Source organism: Astyanax mexicanus, chromosome 18 (assembly GCF_023375975.1).
Source record: "Astyanax mexicanus isolate ESR-SI-001 chromosome 18, AstMex3_surface, whole genome shotgun sequence".
NCBI lineage: Eukaryota > Metazoa > Chordata > Actinopteri > Characiformes > Acestrorhamphidae > Astyanax > Astyanax mexicanus.
In genome coordinates this window covers 35,477,364-35,497,113 of record NC_064425.1, presented here as the reverse complement: position 1 = coordinate 35,497,113, position 19,750 = coordinate 35,477,364, and the positions used below count along the sequence as shown (strand labels likewise).

Here is a 19,750-nt window from a genome sequence, read left to right as displayed (position 1 = left end):
GTTTCTAAAATAAATATGCATGTAGATGTACAAATGTTATAATATATTATAAAAAGTCCTGTGCTGCAAATGATTTGTTCCTGTGCTGAGTAATAAATCATGTCTGTGTTTAATGCCCACTGCAGGCAGCAAGCTGATTAACCGTGTGGTCAGCCATCCATCTGAACAAATATCCATCACTGCCCACGAGAACCGCACCATCCGCTTCATGGACAACAAAACAGGTGTGTGCCTGTGTGCGCGTGCATGCGTGTGTGTGTGTGTGTGTGTGTGTGTGTGTATTATTAGTGTTATAAAAACCTGTTCCAGAAACACACTTATTTTATTAAACCTGAAGGAAGTTTAGGAAATGTATTTTGTTCATTCTTTTGTTTGTTCTTCATTTTCTTGTTTTCTTCTTGCAGGGAAAGTCGTTCATTCCATGGTGGCTCATCTGGATGCTGTAACCTGCCTTACCACAGACCCGAAAGGCACTTATCTCGTCTCTGGCAGTAAGTAAATGCAGAAAACACCATGCAGTCATTTGTTCTTTTTGTTCTACACAACAAATCAGCAAAACCAAATAACTCTATCAAAGTTTGTTTTAAGGGTCAGTTAAGGGATATGCTTAGTTGTAGACTATATTTTTCTTTCAATGGAAACAAACTTCACAATGCTGTATAGTCCAAGATTTAGCTAAACTGACCCTTAGGCCCAATCCAATAACATTTCTCTGTCCTTGTTTTAGAGTGTAACACTTTACCTTGAAACAGAGTTATAAGGAAAGGGGTGAAATCCTCCCACCTCTAAATAGGACAACACTTTAAGCACCTCATACAGATACAGGTATAGTTATAGCAGTGGAGCGCAATAGTTCAGCAATCAAGCTGCCGGTTTACTAGCTAACTTGAGAGCATTATCTTAAATAGGGGCAGGTGGAACAACAGTTAATTATTATTGCCCTTTCCTTAATTCTTCTGGGAACATTAGCTTTTGGAATTAAGCTTTACTGATAACTGGCAATGCATCTTTCACATCTCTGTAGGAATATCTCTAGGAAAATCTGTCCCACTCGTTTTTACAGAGTTGTTTAAATTCAGACACATTGGAGGGTACGCCTGAGCTTAAGGTCACGATCAGATGACCGGTTATTCATCTTCGACCGGTATCATCTATTACAGCAAGTTGTCCAGACCCTGAAGCAGCAAAGCAGTGCCAAATCATCACACTACCAACACTACCACCAGTTTTACATTCAGTATGATGTTATTTTTCAGAAATTATACAACAGGACACATGCCTTCCAAAAAGTTCCACATTTGTTACTTTAGTCCAAAGAATATTTACCTGGGGATCATTAGGATGTTTTTGGCAAATGTGAGACAGCCTACTGTGTTCTTTTTGTTCAGAAGTGTTTTTTGCCATGGAACTCATGGAGACCATTTTCACCCAGTCTCTTCCTTATTATGAAATCATTAACACTGACCTTAACTGAGACAAGTGAGACCTGCAGTTCTTTAAATGTTGTTCTGGGTTCTTTTGTGACCTCCTGGATGAGTTGTGGATGCCCTTTTGGAATAATTTTGGTAGGCCGATCACTACTGGGAAGGTTCACCAGTGTTCCATGTTTTCTCCATTTGTGAATAAGAGCCCTCACTGTGGTTAACTAAGGTCCCAGAGTCTTAGAAATGACTTTGTAACCTTTTCCAGACCAGATAGATGATCAGTGACTTTGTTTTCTCATCTGTTTTTTAATTTCTTCAGATTGGGGCATCATGTGTTGCTTTTTGAGATCTTTTTTCCTGCTTCATGTTGTCAGACAGGTTCTATTTAAACAATTTCTTTATTCTACAGGTCTGGTAGTAATCAGGCCTGGTTGGCACATGGGGGAGATTCATGGGTGGGAATATCATCCTTTAAAAAAAGTGCTTTTTATATTTACTCAGTGAAAAAAAAGAAATATCTAAGGTGGCAAATAATTTTAATGTCACTGTATATGGTGTTTTTATTTTAAAGCATTTTAACACTCCAAATGATAATGATAATGATAATGTCAATCAAGGAACCAAAAAAAAAAAAAAAATATATATATATATATATATATATATATATATATATATATATATATATATATATATATATATATATATGTATCCACTGTGAGAGACATAATGATTTTTAAAACAATTTATTACTGTGTTACTTCTGAAAATAAGTATTTGAACACCTGTGAAAACCAGTGTTAATATTTGGTACAGTATCCTTTGTTTGCAATTACAGAGGTCAAACCTAGTTTTTCACCAGGTTTGCACACACCGCAGCTGGGATTTTAGCCAATTCCTCCTCACAGATCTTCTCCAGATCAGCCTGGCTTCTGGGCTGTCGCTGAGTTTGTTTTCCCTCCCAAAGATTTTGTATAGGGTTTAGGTCTCTAGACTGTCTAAGCCACTCCATAACCTTGATATGCTTCTTACAGAGCCAGTCTTGGTTATCTTAGCTGTGTTCTTTGGGTCATTTTCATGTTGGAAGACCCATCCACGACCCGTCTTTAACGCTCTAACTGAGGAAAGGACGTTGTTCCACAAAATCTTGCAATACATGGCCCCGGTCATCCTCTCCTTAATACAGTACAGCATCCTGTCGCATGTGCAGAAAACACCCCCAAAGCATGATGCTTCCTTCCCCATACTTCACAGTAGGGATGGTGTTTTTGGGATGGTACTCATTATTCTTCTTCCTCCAAACACGGCGAGTGGAATGTGTTACTGATGACTTTTTATTAATTATCCCAGTAGTTACTGGTTTTAGACCCAGGACCAGCTTTTTAAGTAAAAGTACAAGACAGAACAACAAAGAGGAAAGTTTTAGTGTTTTTATTAACAAAAACAATCTAATTAACATTGATCTTCTACCTATGCCTTTTTATTCTCAACCAAAATTTTCTACAGAATATATAAAGGATTCTGTAAGTTTTAAAAAAAGAAATGGTCTTGGTCTAATTAATTTAAATATTAGAAGTTTACTGCAGGAAAATAAAATGGATCAACTGAAAGGTCTTGTTGAACAGTATGATCCTAACATAGTAGTCCTAACAGAAACTTGGCTTAGGCATACCATAAATGACACACAGTAGTTTTAAATCATTTTACTCTTTTTAGAATTGATAGAAAATCTAGAGGAGGTGGTGTAGCTGTTTTTATAAGAGTAAATCTCCAACCAAAATTATTATGTGCGGTTACTAAAGACAAATGCTATGAACTGCTATCTTTGGCTAAAAATGACTCTTTTATATTGGTTGGGATTTACAGGCCTCCTTCAGCTCCAGTTTCAGCAATTGATGAAATAGCTGAGCTTTCATCACAATATACAGATTCAGAAATGCTGGTCCTAGGGAATTTTAATCTTAACTGGCTTTCTAATGCATCCGATCATCTTAAGGAAATATGTGGCAATCTTAACATTACACAGTTAATCACTGAACCAAATCAACCCTAACCTAAAAGACCCCTAGAGTCTTGTCTGATTGATTTAATTTTATCCAACAGAATAGAGAAAATTTCTTCCTCAGGAGTTTTTGATCTTGGATTTAGTGACCAGTGCCCGATCGCACGCATTAGAAACTGCTCCAGAAAAAAACAGGCTCTCGGATGGTGGTTAGAAGAAATTTTAAACACTTTAATGAACAAGTTTTTCTCTCTGATATAGCAATGAGTGATATTCACCTTACTCTCAGTATCTCAGATGTAGATATAGCTCTAGATCACGTTTGTAAATCATTCTTAGCAGTTGTAAATGAACATGCCCCCTATAAAAGGCTGAGGTTTAAAGATAGGTTGAGTCCCTGGTTTACCGGTGAAATCTCCTCATTGCTCAAACAGAGAAATAAAGCTTGCAGTGTTGAAAGACGCACAAAGACTGAAGAGAACTGGCTAGCTTTTAAACAACTGAGAAATAAATGTACTTCTGCAATTAGAAATGGCAAATCCAATTATTATCTCAGCCTGTTTACTAACTCCTCCAGCACCAAAAAATTCTGGAAAACAGTAAACTCACTCAAAAACAATACTTCCAGTATACCATCCAAAATCCTAGTTGATGACCTCGAAATATCTGACCAGAAAGAGCTCTGTCATGTTTTTAACGTACTTTTTTGTACAGCTGGTCATATATTTAAGAATGCAAACATAAACATGCCTATGATTGAGTGTGACCTTACCTCTACTGCTAACCAGAACCATGGTGTTTTCACACTCCAAACCATCTCCCCATGTATAGTGTCTAATGCTCTTGCTACTATTAACCCTGGGAAAATGGCGGGTGCGGATGGTTTGGATCCCTACTTCTTGCGTCTTGCAACCTCAGTTATTTTAGAGCATATTACGTATATTTTTAACCTTTCTATTTCATCTGGCAGAATTCCCAGTATCTGGAAAACAGCTAATGTTATTCCTCTGCATAAAGGTGGAGAGGTGGCAGATATAAATAATTATAGACCCATCTCAAAACTTTCATGTTTAGCAAAAATTTTAGAATCTTTAGTAAACAGACAACTCAAATAATTTCTAAGTGAAAACTCTATCTTGTTTAATTTCCAGTCTGGTTTTAGAGAAAGGCACAGTACCATATCTGCAACTTAACAAAAGCTTTTGACACTGTTGACCACAGTCTTCTTCTGGCACACCTGCAAAAGATTACCTTTTAGAAAAAGATTACCTTTACCATTGCCAGTTATCAGGGCCCAAAATTACCTTTTAGATAGAAAACAATGTGTGATTCTGAGTAACCATAAGTTTATGCTGTTCTCCAGATCTCCAAATATTAATTTTAACACCTTGACTATTAGACCCCTGACAGGATCCAACATTGAGTGAGTCACAGCGTATCTCATTTTAATGAGTTTTAAACTCTCATTTAAAACTCATTAAAACTTAAAAAAAAATAATTAGTTATCAAGTGCAGACAGAGACTGGGTTTTCTTTATCACAATAAATCTTGTCTGCCTATGTTTGCGCGAAAAAGAGTGGTGTAGGCGACTTTACTGTCAGTATTGGACTATGCTGATGTAATTTATAGGCAGGCGTCCGCCAGTGCCCTGAAACCTCTGGACTCAGTCTATCATTCTGCTCTAAAGTTCATTACTGGTGACCCTTGCACTACTCACCACTGCAGACTGTACCAAAAAGTAGGTTGGTCGTCACTAGCAGCTCGACGGGAAACACACTGGCTTATATATATATTTATAATTCACTCTCCGGCCACACGCCATCTTATATCTCATCCATGATTTCTATAAACACCAGTAATTATCAGACCTGCTTCAGTGACTGGATCACCTGTCAGATTTCTAGAGTTTTTACTGAACTGGGAAAATCTGCTTTTAGCTACAGAGCACCAGTGAGCTGGAATTCACTACAGGAAACTCTAAAACTCAATCATTTTAAACTCCTAGTTTCTAACCACCTTCAGCCTGACACTGTTTTAGTTGAGTTTTTCTTTTACCTTATTATTTATTTAATAATTTTGTTTTTTTATTTATCTAATTTTATGTTTTACATTTTAGCCCTTTTATTTTATTTATTTTATTAATTTCAGCTTTTTATTTGTTTTGTTACTGCTTTTTATGTTTTATTACTATTTTTTTCTGTGCTTAAATGTTATTATTCTAAGTATTTATCTTTTTGTTTTATTGCTCTACATTTTAGCCTGTTTGCATATGCTTTTATATCGAATTATTTTAATTTTTCCTAAATAAATAATAATTTAAGCTTAATTCTCAATCCCTGTTTCTTTATGTAAGCTCGGCTACATTGAAAATGAGGGTTACCCTCAATGTATTTACCGAGTGAAAATAAAGGTTGATTTATTGTTGTTTATTTATTGTTTATTAAAGTTCTATTTTGGTCATCACAGAACTTTCTCCCATGACTCCTCTGGATCTTCAAAATGATCATGGGCAAACTTAAGACAGGCCTGGACGTGTGCTGATTTGAGCCATGCATAGCTTGAAACTATGTCGTCTTAGTGTATTACCCACAGTAACCGAGGGAGATTGACAGTCATGTTAAGCTTCTTCCATTTTCTAACAATTACTCCAACAGTTGATCTTTTTTCACTAAGCTGCTTGGCAGTTGCCCCGTAGCCCTTTCCCGCTTTGTGGAGGGCTACAATTTTGTCTCTGGTGTCTTTGGACAGCTCTTTGGTCTTAGCCAGGTCAGTAGTTGGAGTCTTACTGATTATGTTGGGTGGACAGGTGTATTTTATGCAGCTTAACAACCTCAAACAGGTGCTTCTAATTTAGAGGTATAAGTGGAGAGGAGGTAGACTTTTTAGAGGCAGACTAACAGGTTTTTGAGGGCCAGAATTCTTGTTGATTGGCAGGTGTTCAAACACTTATTTGCAGCAGTTTATGCACAAATTATTTTAAAAATCAATCATTGTGATTTCCAGATTATTTTTTTTAGATTAGGACTCTCACTGTGAACATGCACCTAAAATAAAAAATTCAGACCCCTCCATGATTTCTAAGTGGGAGAACAAAGTCGCAGGGTGTTAAAATACTTATTTTCCTCACTGTAACTGTTATTCTGCAGTTTTGTTGAAACAGTATGTTTATTCACCCTTCAGGTCACGACTGTTCAGTTCGCTTGTGGATGCTGGATAATCGAACATGTGTGCAAGAAATAACGGCTCATAGGAAAAAACATGACGAGGCCATCCATGATGTTGCGTTCCACCCTTCACAGCCCTTTATTGCCAGCGCTGGAGCTGATGCACTCGCCAAGATTTTCGTCTGACATGGATTGTTCTCATAGGTATTATATATATGTGTGTGGTGTGTGGGTTGTGTGTGTGTCCCTGATTCTTGAGAATGTGGATAAAGCATGTCCCACTTAGAAAAGTGCTATTTTTTAAATGAATAGCCTTTTATTAAATAAAAAGTATCAAGATTAAAGTCAGTAGGTTCTTTCCAAATATATTTTTTTTTACCGGTTTAATTTAAATATCTATTAATTTAATGATTATATGCTGGCCTAATCAGTCCTTGGCTATGAGATAATTATTTAAATTTGATTAAAAGGTAAAAAGGTAAATCATTTTTTATATTTTTATTTATGTAAATCTATAAGTAATGCCTACTTTACTATGATGATTTGATATTTAAGTGAGGGGGGTACTTTAATAATGATATTATTAAGAGATTCACTGTCAGATCCAAAGTCTCCACCGTCAGATCTAAAACCTCCACCGTCAGATCTAAAACCTCCACCGTCAGATCTAAAACCTCCACCGTCAGATCTAAAATCTCCACCGTCAGATCTAAAACCTCCACCGTCAGATCTAAAACCTCCACCGTCAGATCTAAAATCTCCACCGTCAGATCTAAAACCTCCACCGTCAGATCTAAAACCTCCACCGTCAGATCTAAAATCTCCACCGTCAGATCTAAAACCTCCACCGTCAGATCTAAAACCTCCACCGTCAGATCTAAAATCTTCAATATCGGATCTAAAACCTCCATCGTCAGATATAAAACCTCCACTGTCACATCTAAAGTCTCCACCGTCAGATCTGAAATCTCCACCGTCAGATCTAAAACCTCCACCGTCAGATCTAAAATCTCCAACGTCAGATCTAAAATCTTCACTATCGGATCTAAAACCTCCACCATCAGATCTAAAACCTCCACCGTCAGATCTGAAATCTTCACTATCGGATCTAAAACCTCCATCGTCAGATCTAAAATCTCCACCGTCAGATCTAAAACCTCCACCGTCAGATCTGAAATCTTCACTATCGGATCTAAAACCTCCATCGTCAGATATAAAACCTCCACTGTCACATCTAAAACCTCCACCGTCAGATCTAAAACCTCCATCGTCAGATCTAAAACCTCCACCGTCAGATCCAAAGTCTCCACCGTCAGATCTAAAATCTCCACCGTCAGATCTCAAACCTCCACCGTCAGATCTAAAATCTTCACTATCGGATCTAAAACCTCCATCATCAGATCTAAAATCTTCACTATCGGATCTAAAACCTCCACCGTCAGATCTAAAATCTTCACTATCGGATCTAAAACCTCCATCGTCAGATCTAAAATCTTCACTATCGGATCTAAAACCTCCATCGTCAGATCTAAAATCTTCACTATCGGATCTAAAACCTCCATCGTCAGATCTAAAATCTCCACCGTCAGATCAAAAAACCTCCACCGTCAGATCTGAAATCTTCACTATCGGATCTAAAACCTCCATCGTCAGATATAAAACCTCCACCGTCAGATCTGAAATCTTCAATATCGGATCTAAAACCTCCACCGTCAGATCTAAAACCTCCACCGTCAGATCTAAAACCTCCACCGTCAGATCTAAAACCTCCACCGTCAGATCTAAAACCTCCACCGTCAGATCCAAAGTCTCCACCGTCAGATCTAAAATCTCCACCGTCAGATCTAAAATCTCCACCGTCAGATCTAAAACCTCCACCGTCAGACCTAAAATCTTCACTATCGGATCTAAAACCTCCATCGTCAGATCTAAAATCTTCACTATCGGATCTAAAACCTCCACCGTCAGATCTAAAATCTTCACTATCGGATCTAAAATCTCCATCGTCAGATCTAAAATCTTCACTATCGGATCTAAAACCTCCATCGTCAGATCTAAAATCTTCACTATCGGATCTAAAACCTCCATCGTCAGATCTAAAATCTCCACCGTCAGATCTAAAACCTCCACCGTCAGATCTGAAATCTTCACTATCGGATCTAAAACCTCTATCGTCAGATATAAAACCTCCACCGTCAGATCTGAAATCTTCACTATCGGATCTAAAACCTCCACCGTCAGATCTAAAACCTCCATCGTCAGATCTAAAACCTCCACCGTCAGATCTAAAACCTCCATCGTCAGATCTAAAAACTCCATCGTCAGATCTAAAATCTCCACCGTTAGATCTAAAATCTCCACCATCAGATCTAAAATCTTCACTATCGGATCTAAAACCTTCATCGTCAGATCTAAAACCTCCACAGTCAGATTTAAAACCTCCATCGTCAGATCTAAAAACTCTATCGTCAGATCTAAAACCTCCACCGTCAGATCTAAAATTTCCATCGTCAGATCTAAAACCTCCATCGTCAGATCTAAAACCTCCACCGTCAGATCTAAAGTCTCCACCTTCAGATCTAAAGTCTCCACCGTCAGATCTAAAATCTCCACCGTCAGATCTAAAACCTCAACCATCAGATCTAAAACCTCCATCGTCGGATCTAAAATTTCCACCGTCAGATCTAAAACCTCCACCGTCAGATCTAAAATCTTCACTATCAAATCTAAAATCTTCACTATCAAATCTAAAACCCCCACCGTCAGATCTAAAACCTCCATCGTCATATCTAAAACCTCCACCGTCAGATCTAAAACATCCACCGTCAGATCTAAAGTCTCCACCGTCAGATCTAAAGTCTCCACCGTCAGATCTAAAGTCTCCACCGTCAGATCTAAAGTCTCCACCGTCAGATCTAAAGTCTCCACCGTCAGATCTAAAACCTCCACCGTCAGATCTAAAACCTCCACCGTCAGATCTAAAATTTCCATCGTCAGATCTAAAATTTCCATCGTCAGATCTAAAACCTCCATCGTCAGATCTAAAACCTCCACCGTCAGATCTAAAGTCTCCACCTTCAGATCTAAAGTCTCCACCTTCAGATCTAAAGTCTCCACCGTCAGATCTAAATTCTCCACCGTCAGATCTAAAACCTCCACCATCAGATCTAAAACCTCCATTGTCGGATCAAAAATTTCCACCGTCAGATCTAAAACCTCCACCGTCAGATCTAAAATCTTCACTATCAAATCTAAAACCCCCATCGTCAGATCTTAAACCTCCACCGTCAGATCTAAAACCTCCACCGTCAGATCTAAAACCTCCATCGTCAGATCTAAAACCTCCACCGTCAGATCTAAAACCTCCACCGTCAGATCTAAAATTTTCATCGTCAGATCTAAAATTTTCATCGTCAGATCTAAAATTTCCACCGTCAGATCTAAAGTCTCCACCATCAGATCTAAAGTCTCCACCGTCAGATCTAAAACCTCCACCCTCAGATCTAAAATCTTCACTATCAGATCTAAAACCTCCATCGTCAGATCTAAAACCTCCACCATCAGATCTAAAACCTCCACAGTCAGATCTAACGTCTCCACGGTCAGATCTAAAACCTCCACCGTCAGATCTAAAATTTCCACCGTCAGATCTAAAATTTCCATCGTCAGATCTAAAATCTCCATCGTCAGATCTAAAATTTCCACCGTCAGATCTAAAGTCTCCACCGTCAGATCTAAAGTCTCCACCGTCAGATCTAAAGTCTCCACCGTCAGATCTAAAGTCTCCACCGTCAGATCTAAAATCTCCACCGTCCGATCTAAAATCTTCACTATCGGATCTAAAACCTCCATCGTCAGATCTAAAGTCTCCATCGTCAGATCTAAAATTTCCATCGTCAGATCTAAAACCTCCATCGTCAGATCTAAAGTCTCCAGCGTCAGATCTAAAGTCTCCACCGTCAGATCTAAAATCTGCACCGTCAGTTCTAAAACCTCCATCGTTAGATCTAAAGTCTCCACCGTCAGAACTAAAGTCTCCACCGTCAGAACTAAAGTCTCCACAGTCAGATCTAAAACCTCCACCTTCAGATCTAAAACCTCCACAGTCAGATCTAACGTCTCCACCGTCAGATCTAAAATCTCCACCGTCAGATCTGAAATCTTCACTATCGGATCTAAAACCTCCATCGTCAGATCTAAAATCTCCACCGTCAGATCTAAAACCTCCACCGTCAGATCTAAAACCTCCACCGTCAGATCTGAAATCTTCACTATCGGATCTAAAACCTCCATCGTCAGATATAAAACCTCCACTGTCACATCTAAAACCTCCACCGTCAGATCTAAAACCTCCATCGTCAGATCTAAAACCTCCACCGTCAGATCCAAAGTCTCCACCGTCAGATCTAAAACCTCCACCGTCAGATCTAAAATCTTCACTATCGGATCTAAAACCTCCATCATCAGATCTAAAATCTTCACTATCGGATCTAAAACCTCCATCGTCAGATCTAAAATCTCCACTATTGGATCTAAAACCTCCATCGTCAGATCTAAAATCTCCACCGTCAGATCTAAAACCTCCACCGTCAGTTCTGAAATCTTCACTATCGGATCTAAAACCTCCATCGTCAGATATAAAACCTCCACCGTCAGATCTGAAATCTTCACTATCGGATCTAAAACCTCCACCGTCAGATCTACAACCTCCATCGTCAGATCTAAAACCTCCACCGTCAGATCTAAAACCTCCATCGTCAGATCTAAAACCTCCATCGTCAAATCTAAAACCTCCATCGTCAGATCTAAAACCTCCACCGTCAGATCCAAAGTCTCCACCGTCAGATCTAAAATCTCCACCGTCAGATCTAAAATCTTCACTATCAGATCTAAAACCTCCATCGTCAGATCTAAAGTCTCCATCGTCAGATCTAAAATTTCCATCGTCAGATCTAAAACCTCCATCGTCAGATCTAAAGTCTCCAGCGTCAGATCTAAAGTCTCCACCGTCAGATCTAAAGTCTCCACCGTCAGATCTAAAATCTGCACCGTCAGTTCTAAAACCTCCATCGTTAGATCTAAAGTCTCCACCGTCAGAACTAAAGTCTCCACAGTCAGATCTAAAACCTCCACCTTCAGATCTAAAACCTCCACAGTCAGATCTAACGTCTCCACCGTCAGATCTAAAATCTCCACCGTCAGATCTGAAATCTTCACTATCGGATCTAAAACCTCCATCGACAGATCTAAAATCTCCACCGTCAGATCTAAAACCTCCACCGTCAGATCTGAAATCTTCACTATCGGATCTAAAACCTCCATCGTCAGATATAAAACCTCCACTGTCACATCTAAAACCTCCACCGTCAGATCTAAAACCTCCATCGTCAGATCTAAAACCTCCACCGTCAGATCCAAAGTCTCCACCGTCAGATCTAAAACCTCCACCGTCAGATCTAAAATCTTCACTATCGAATCTAAAACCTCCATCATCAGATCTAAAATCTTCACTATCGGATCTAAAACCTCCATCGTCAGATCTAAAATCTCCACTATTGGATCTAAAACCTCCATCGTCAGATCTAAAATCTCCACCGTCAGATCTAAAACCTCCACCGTCAGTTCTGAAATCTTCACTATCGGATCTAAAACCTCCATCGTCAGATATAAAACCTCCACCGTCAGATCTGAAATCTTCACTATCGGATCTAAAACCTCCACCGTCAGATCTAAAACCTCCATCGTCAGATCTAAAACCTCCACCGTCAGATCTAAAACCTCCATCGTCAGATCTAAAACCTCCATCGTCAAATCTAAAACCTCCACCGTCAGATCCAAAGTCTCCACCGTCAGATCTAAAATCTCCACCGTCAGATCCAAAATCTCCACGGTCAGATCTAAAACCTCCACGGTCAGATCTAAAACTTCCACCGTCAGATCTAAAATCTCCATCGTCAGATCTAAAATCTCCATCGTCAGATCTAAAATTTCCACCGTCAGATCTAAAGTCTCCACCGTCAGATCTAAAGTCTCCACCGTCAGATCTAAAGTCTCCACCGTCAGATCTAAAGTCTCCACCGTCAGATCTAAAGTCTCCAACGTCCGATCTAAAATCTCCACCGTCAGATCTAAAACCTCCACCGTCAGATCTGAAATCTTCACTATCGGATCTAAAACCTCCATCGTCAGATCTAAAATCTTCACTATCAGATGTAAAACCTCCATCGTCAGATCTAAAGTCTCCACCGTCAGATCTAAAATCTTCACTATCGGATCTAAAACCTCCATCGTCAGATCTAAAACCTCCATCGTCAGATCTAAAATTTCCATCGTCAGATCTAAAACCTCCATCTTCAGATCTAAAGTCTCCAGCGTCAGATCTAAAGTCTCCACCGTCAGATCTAAAATCTGCACCGTCAGTTCTAAAACCGCCACCGTCAGATCTAAAATTTCCATCGTCAGATCTAAAACCTCCACCTTCAGATCTAAAACCTCCACCTTCAGATCTAAAACCTCCACAGTCAGATCTAACGTCTCCACCGTCAGATCTAACGTCTCCACCGTCAGATCTGAAATCTTCACTATCGGATCTAAAACCTCCATCGTCAGATCTAAAATCTCCACCGTCAGATCTAAAACCTCCACCGTCAGATCTGAAATCTTCACTATCGGATCTAAAACCTCCATCGTCAGATATAAAACCTCCACTGTCACATCTAAAACCTCCACCGTCAGATCTAAAACCTGCATCGTCAGATCTAAAACCTCCACCGACAGATCCAAAGTCTCCACCGTCAGATCTAAAACCTCCACCGTCAGATCCAAAGTCTCCACCGTCAGATCTAAAACCTCCACCGTCAGATCTAAAATCTTCACTATCGGATCTAAAACCTCCATCATCAGATCTAAAATCTTCACTATCGGATCTAAAACCTCCATCGTCAGATCTAAAATCTCCACTATTGGATCTAAAACCTCCATCGTCAGATCTAAAATCTTCACTATCGGATCTAAAACCTCCATCGTCAGATCTGAAATCTTCACTATCGGATCTAAAACCTCCATCGTCAGATCTAAAACCTCCACCGTCAGATCTAAAACCTCCATCGTCAGATCTAAAACCTCCACCGTCAGATCCAAAGTCTCCACCGTCAGATCTAAAATCTCCACCGTCAGATCTAAAATCTCCACCGTCAGATCTAAAATCTTCACTATCGGATCTAAAACCTCCATCGTCAGATCTAAAATCTTCACTATCGGATCTAAAACCTTCACCGTCAGATCTAAAATCTTCACTATCGGATCTAAAACCTCCATCGTCAGATCTAAAATCTTCACTATCGGATCTAAAACCTCCATTGTCAGATCTAAAATCTCCACCGTCAGATCTAAAACCTCCACTGTCAGATCTGAAATCTTCACTATCGGATCTAAAACCACCATCGTCTGATTTAAAACCTCCATCGTCAGATCTAAAACCTCCACCGTCAGATCTAAAACCTCCACCGTCAGATCTAAAATCTCCACCGTCAGATCTAAAATCTTCACTATCGGATCTAAAACCTCCATCGTCAGATATAAAACCTCCACCGTCAGATCTGAAATCTTCACTATCAGATCTAAAACCTCCACCGTCAGATCTAAAACCTCCATCGTCAGATCTAAAACCTCCACCGTCAGATCTAAAACCTCCATCGTCAGATCTAAAACCTCCACCATCAGATCCAAAGTCTCCACCGTCAGATCTAAAATCTCCACCGTCAGATCTAAAATCTCCACTGTCAGATCTAAAATCTCCACCGTCAGATCTAAAATCTCCACCGTCAGATCTAAAATCTTCACTATCGGATCTAAAACCTCCATCGTCAGATCTAAAATCTTCACTATCGGATCTAAAACCTCCATCGTCAGATCTAAAATCTCCACCGTCAGATCTAAAACCTCCACCGTCAGATTTAAAACCTCCATCGTCACATCTAAAACCTCCATCGTCAGATCTAAAACCTCCACCATCAGATTTAAAACCTCCATCGTCAGATCTAAAACCTCCATCGTCAGATCTAAAACCTCCACCGTCAGATCTAAAACCTCCATCGTCAGATCTAAAATCTCCACCGTCAGATCTAAAATCTTCACTATCGGATCTAAACCCTCCACCGTCAGATCTAAACCCTCCACCGTCAGATCTAAAATTTCCATCGTCAGATCTAAAGTCTCCACCGTCAGATCTAAAGTCTCCACCGTCAGATCTAAAGTCTCCACCGTCAGATCTAAAGTCTCCACCGTCAGATCTAAAGTCTCCACCGTCAGATCTAAAACCTCCACCGTCAGATTTAAAACCTCCATCGTCACATCTAAAACCTCCATCGTCAGATCTAAAACCTCCACCATCAGATTTAAAACCTCCATCGTAAGATCTAAAACCTCCATCGTCAGATCTAAAACCTCCACCGTCAGATCTAAAACCTCCATCGTCAGATCTAAAACCTCCATCGTCGGATCTAAAATTTCCACCGTCAGATCTAAAACCTCCACCGTCAGATCTAAAATCTTCACTATCAAATCTAAAACCCCAATCGTCAGATCTAAAACCTCCACCGTCAGATCTAAAACCTCCATCGTCAGATCTAAAACCTCCACCGTCAGATCTAAAACCTCCACCGTCAGATCTAAAATTTTCATCGCCAGATCTAAAATTTCCACCGTCAGATCTAAAGTCTCCACCGTCAGATCTAAAGTCTCCACCGTCAGATCTAAAACCTCCACCCTCAGATCCAAAATCTTCACCATCAGATCTAAAACCTCCATCGTCAGATCAAAAACCTCCACCATCAGATCTAAAACCTCCACGGTCAGATCTAACGTCTCCACGGTCAGATCTAAAACCTCCACCCTCAGATCTAAAATCTTCACCGTCAGATCTAAAACCTCCACCGTCAGATCTAAAGTCTCCACTGTCAGATCTAAAACCTCCACCGTCAGATCTAAAACCTCCACCGTCAGATCTAAAACCTCCACCGTCAGATCTAAAACCTCCACCGTCAGATCTAAAATTTCCACCGTCAGATCTAAAATTTCCACCGTCAGATCTAAAATTTCCATCGTCAGATCTAAAATCTCCATTGTCAGATCTAAAATTTCCACCGTCAGATCTAAAGTCTCCACCGTCAGATCTAAAGTCTCCACCGTCAGATCTAAAGTCTCCACCGTCCGATCTAAAATCTCCACCGTCAGATCTAACATCTTCACTATCAGATCTAAAACCTCCATCGTCAGATCTAAAGTCTCCACCGTCAGATCTAAAATCTTCACTATCGGATCTAAAACCTCCATCGTCAGATCTAAAACCTCCATCGTCAGATCTAAAATTTCCATCGTCAGATCTAAAGTCTCCAGCGTCAGATCTAAAGTCTCCACCGTCAGATCTAAAGTCTCCACCGTCAGATCTAAAATCTGCACCGTCAGTTCTAAAACCTCCACCGTCAGATCTAAAACCTCCACCGTCAGATCTAAAACCTTCACCGTCAGATCTAAAACCTCCACTGTCATGTCTAAAACCTCCATCGTCAGCTCTAAAATTTCCATCGTCAGATCTAAAACCTCCACCGTCAGATCTAAAACCTCCACCGTCAGATCTAAAACCTCCACAGTCAGATCTAAAATCTTCACTATCGGATCTAAAATCTTCACTATCGGATCTAAGACCTCCATCGTCAGATCTAAAACCTCCACCTTCAGATCTAAAACCTCCACCGTCAGATCTAAAATCTTCACTATCAAATATAAAACCTCCACCGTCAGATCTAAAACCTCCACCGTCAGATCTAAAACCTCCACCGTCAGATCTAAAACCTCCACCGTCAGATCTAAAATTTCCATCGTCAGATCTAAAACCTCCACCGTCAGATCTAAAACCTCCACCGTCAGAACTAAAGTCTCCACCGTCAGATCTAAAATCTCCACCGTCAGATCTAAAACCTCCATCGTCAGATCTAAAATTTCCATCGTCAGATCTAAAATTTCCATCGTCAGATCTAAAATTTCCATCGTCAGATCTAAAACCTCCATCGTCAGATCTAAAACCTCCACCGTCAGATCTAAAATCTTCACCATCGGATCTAAGACCTCCATCGTCAGATGTAAAACCTCCATCGTCAGATCTAAAACCTCCACCTTCAGATCTAAAACCTCCACAGTCAGATCTAACGTCTCCACCGTCAGATCTAACGTCTCCACCGTCAGATCTAACGTCTCCACCGTCAGATCTAAAGTCTCCACCGTCAGATCTAAAACCTCCACCGTCAGATCTAAAACCTCCATCGTCAGATCTAAAATTTCCATCGTCAGATCTAAAACCTCCATCGTCAGATCTAAAACCTCCACCGTCAGATCTAAAACCTCCACCGTCAGATCTAAAATCTTCACTATCGGATCTAAAACCTCCATCGTCAGATCTAAAACCTCCATCGTCAGATCTAAAACCTCCACCGTCAGATTTAAAACCTCCACCGTCAGATCTAAAACCTCCACCGTCAGATCTAAAACCTCCACCGACAGATCTAAAACCTCCACCGTCAGATCTAAAATTTCCATCGTCAGATCTAAAACCTCCACCGTCAGATCTAAAACCTCCACCGTCAGAACTAAAGTCTCCACCGTCAGATCTAAAATCTCCACCGTCAGATCTAAAACCTCCATCGTCAGATCTAAAATTTCCATCGTCAGATCTAAAACCTCCACCGTCAGATCTAAAACCTCCACCGTCAGATCCAAAGTCTCCGTCAGATCTAACGTCTCCACCGTCAGATCTAAAGTCTCCACCGTCAGATCTAAAACCTCCACCGTCAGATCTAAAACCTCCACCGTCAGATCTAAAACCTCCATCGTCAGATCTAAAATTTCCATCGTCAGATCTAAAACCTCCACCGTCAGATCTAAAACCTCCACCGTCAGATCTAAAACCTCCACCGTCGGATCTAAAATCTTCACTATCGGATCTAAAACCTCCTTCGTCAGATCTAAAACCTCCACCGTCAGATCTAAAACCTCCACCGTCAGATCTAAAACCTCCACCGTCAGATCTAAAACCTCCACCGTCAGATCTAAAATTTCCATCGTCAGATCTAAAACCTCCACCGTCAGATCTAAAACCTCCACCGTCAGAACTAAAGTCTCCACCGTCAGATCTAAAATCTCCACCGTCAGATCTAAAATCTCCACCGTCAGATCTAAAATCTCCACCGTCAGATCTAAAACCTCCATCGTCAGATCTAAAATTTCCATCGTCAGATCTAAAACCTCCACCGTCAGATCTAAAGTCTCCACCGTCAGATCTAAAGTCTCCACCGTCAGATCTAAAATCTGCACCGTCAGTTCCAAAACCTCCACCGTCAGATCTAAAACCTCCACCGTCAGATCTAAAACCTCCACAGTCAGATCTAAAACCTCCACAGTCAGATCTAAAACCTCCACTGTCAGATCTAAAACCTCCACTGTCAGATCTAAAACCTCCACTGTCAGATCTAAAACCTCCACTGTCAGATCTAAAACCTCCATCGTCAGATCTAAAACCTCCACTGTCAGATCTAAAACCTCCACCGTCAGATCTAAAATCTTCACTATCGGATCTAAGACCTCCATCGTCAGATGTAAAACCTCCATCGCCAAATCTAAAACCTCCACCTTCAGATCTAAAACCTCCACAGTCAGATCTAACGTCTCCACCGTCAGATCTAACGTCTCCACCGTCAGATCTAACGTCTCCACCGTCAGATCTAAAATCTCCACCGTCAGATCTAAAGTCTCCACCATCAGATCTAAAACCTCCACCATCAGATCTAAAACCTCCACCGTCAGATCTAAAACCTCCACCGTCAGATCTAAAACCTCCACCGTCAGATCTAAAATTTCCATCGTCAGATCTAAAACCTCCACCTTCAGATCTAAAACCTCCACAGTCAGATCTAACGTCTCCACCGTCAGATCTAACGTCTCCACCGTCAGATCTAACGTCTCCACCGTCAGATCTAAAGTCTCCACCATCAGATCTAAAACCTCCACCGTCAGATCTAAAACCTCCACCGTCAGATCTAAAACCTCCACCGTCAGATCTAAAACCTCCACCGTCAGATCTAAAATTTCCATCGTCAGATCTAAAACCTCCATCGTCAGATCTAAAGTCTCCACCGTCAGATCTAAAATCTTCACTATCGGATCTAAAACCTCCTTCGTCAGATCTAAAACCTCCACCGTCAGATCTAAAGTCTCCACCATCAGATCTAAAACCTCCACCATCAGATCTAAAACCTCCACCGTCAGATCTAAAACCTCCACCGTCAGATCTAAAACCTCCACCGTCAGATCTAAAATTTCCATCGTCAGATCTAAAACCTCCACCGTCAGATCTAAAACCTCCACCGTCAGATCTAAAACCTCCACCGTCAGATCTAAAACCTCCACCGTCAGATCTAAAACCTCCACCGTCAGATCTAAAATTTCCATCGTCAGATCTAATGTCTCCACCGTCAGATCTAAAGTCTCCACCGTCAGAACTAAAACCTCCACCGTCAGATCTAAAACCTCCACCGTCAGATCTAAAATTTCCATCGTCAGATCTAATGTCTCCACCGTCAGATCTAAAGTCTCCACCGTCAGAACTAAAGTCTCCACCGTCAGATCTAAAATCTCCACCGTCAGAACTAAAGTCTCTACCGTCAGATCTAAAATCTCCACTATCAGATCTAAAACCTCCACCGTCAGATCTAAAACCTCCATCGTCGGATCTAAAATTTCCACCGTCAGATCTAAAACCTCCACCGTCAGATCTAAAATCTTCACTATCAAATCTAAAACCTCCATCGTCAGATCTAAAACGTCCACTGTCACATCTAATGTCTCCACCGTCAGATCTAAAACCTCCATCGTCAGATCTAAAACCTCCACCATCAGATCCAAAGTCTCCACCGTCAGATCTAAAATTTCCATCGTCAGATCTAAAACCTCCATCGTCAGACCTAAAACCTCCACCGTCAGATCTAAAATCTCCACCGTCAGATCTAAAATCTCCACAGTCAGATCTAAAACCTCCATCGTCGGATCTAAAATTTCCACCATCAGATCTAAAACCTCCACCGTCAGATCTAAAAACTTAACTATCAAATCTA

The 19,750-nt window shown here is 40.6% G+C and overlaps 1 protein-coding gene across 4 annotated transcripts in view; it reads left to right on the top strand.

Annotated features, from left to right (window-relative positions):
• strn4 (striatin, calmodulin binding protein 4) overlaps positions 1-19,750 on the top strand; it is a 91,905-nt gene that overhangs the window by 57,023 nt on the left and 15,132 nt on the right. For 3 of the 4 annotated variants that reach the window (XM_049467397.1, XM_049467394.1, XM_049467395.1), the window contains exons 15-17: positions 126-224; positions 405-491; positions 6,604-6,791. In XM_049467397.1, the coding sequence (XP_049323354.1) occupies positions 126-224; positions 405-491; positions 6,604-6,773 (356 nt within the window). In that variant the 3' untranslated portion in view covers positions 6,774-6,791. Of the gene's footprint in view, positions 1-125; positions 225-404; positions 492-6,603; positions 6,805-19,750 lie in introns of all 4 variants that reach the window. The other variant, XM_049467396.1, reaches the window with a different exon arrangement.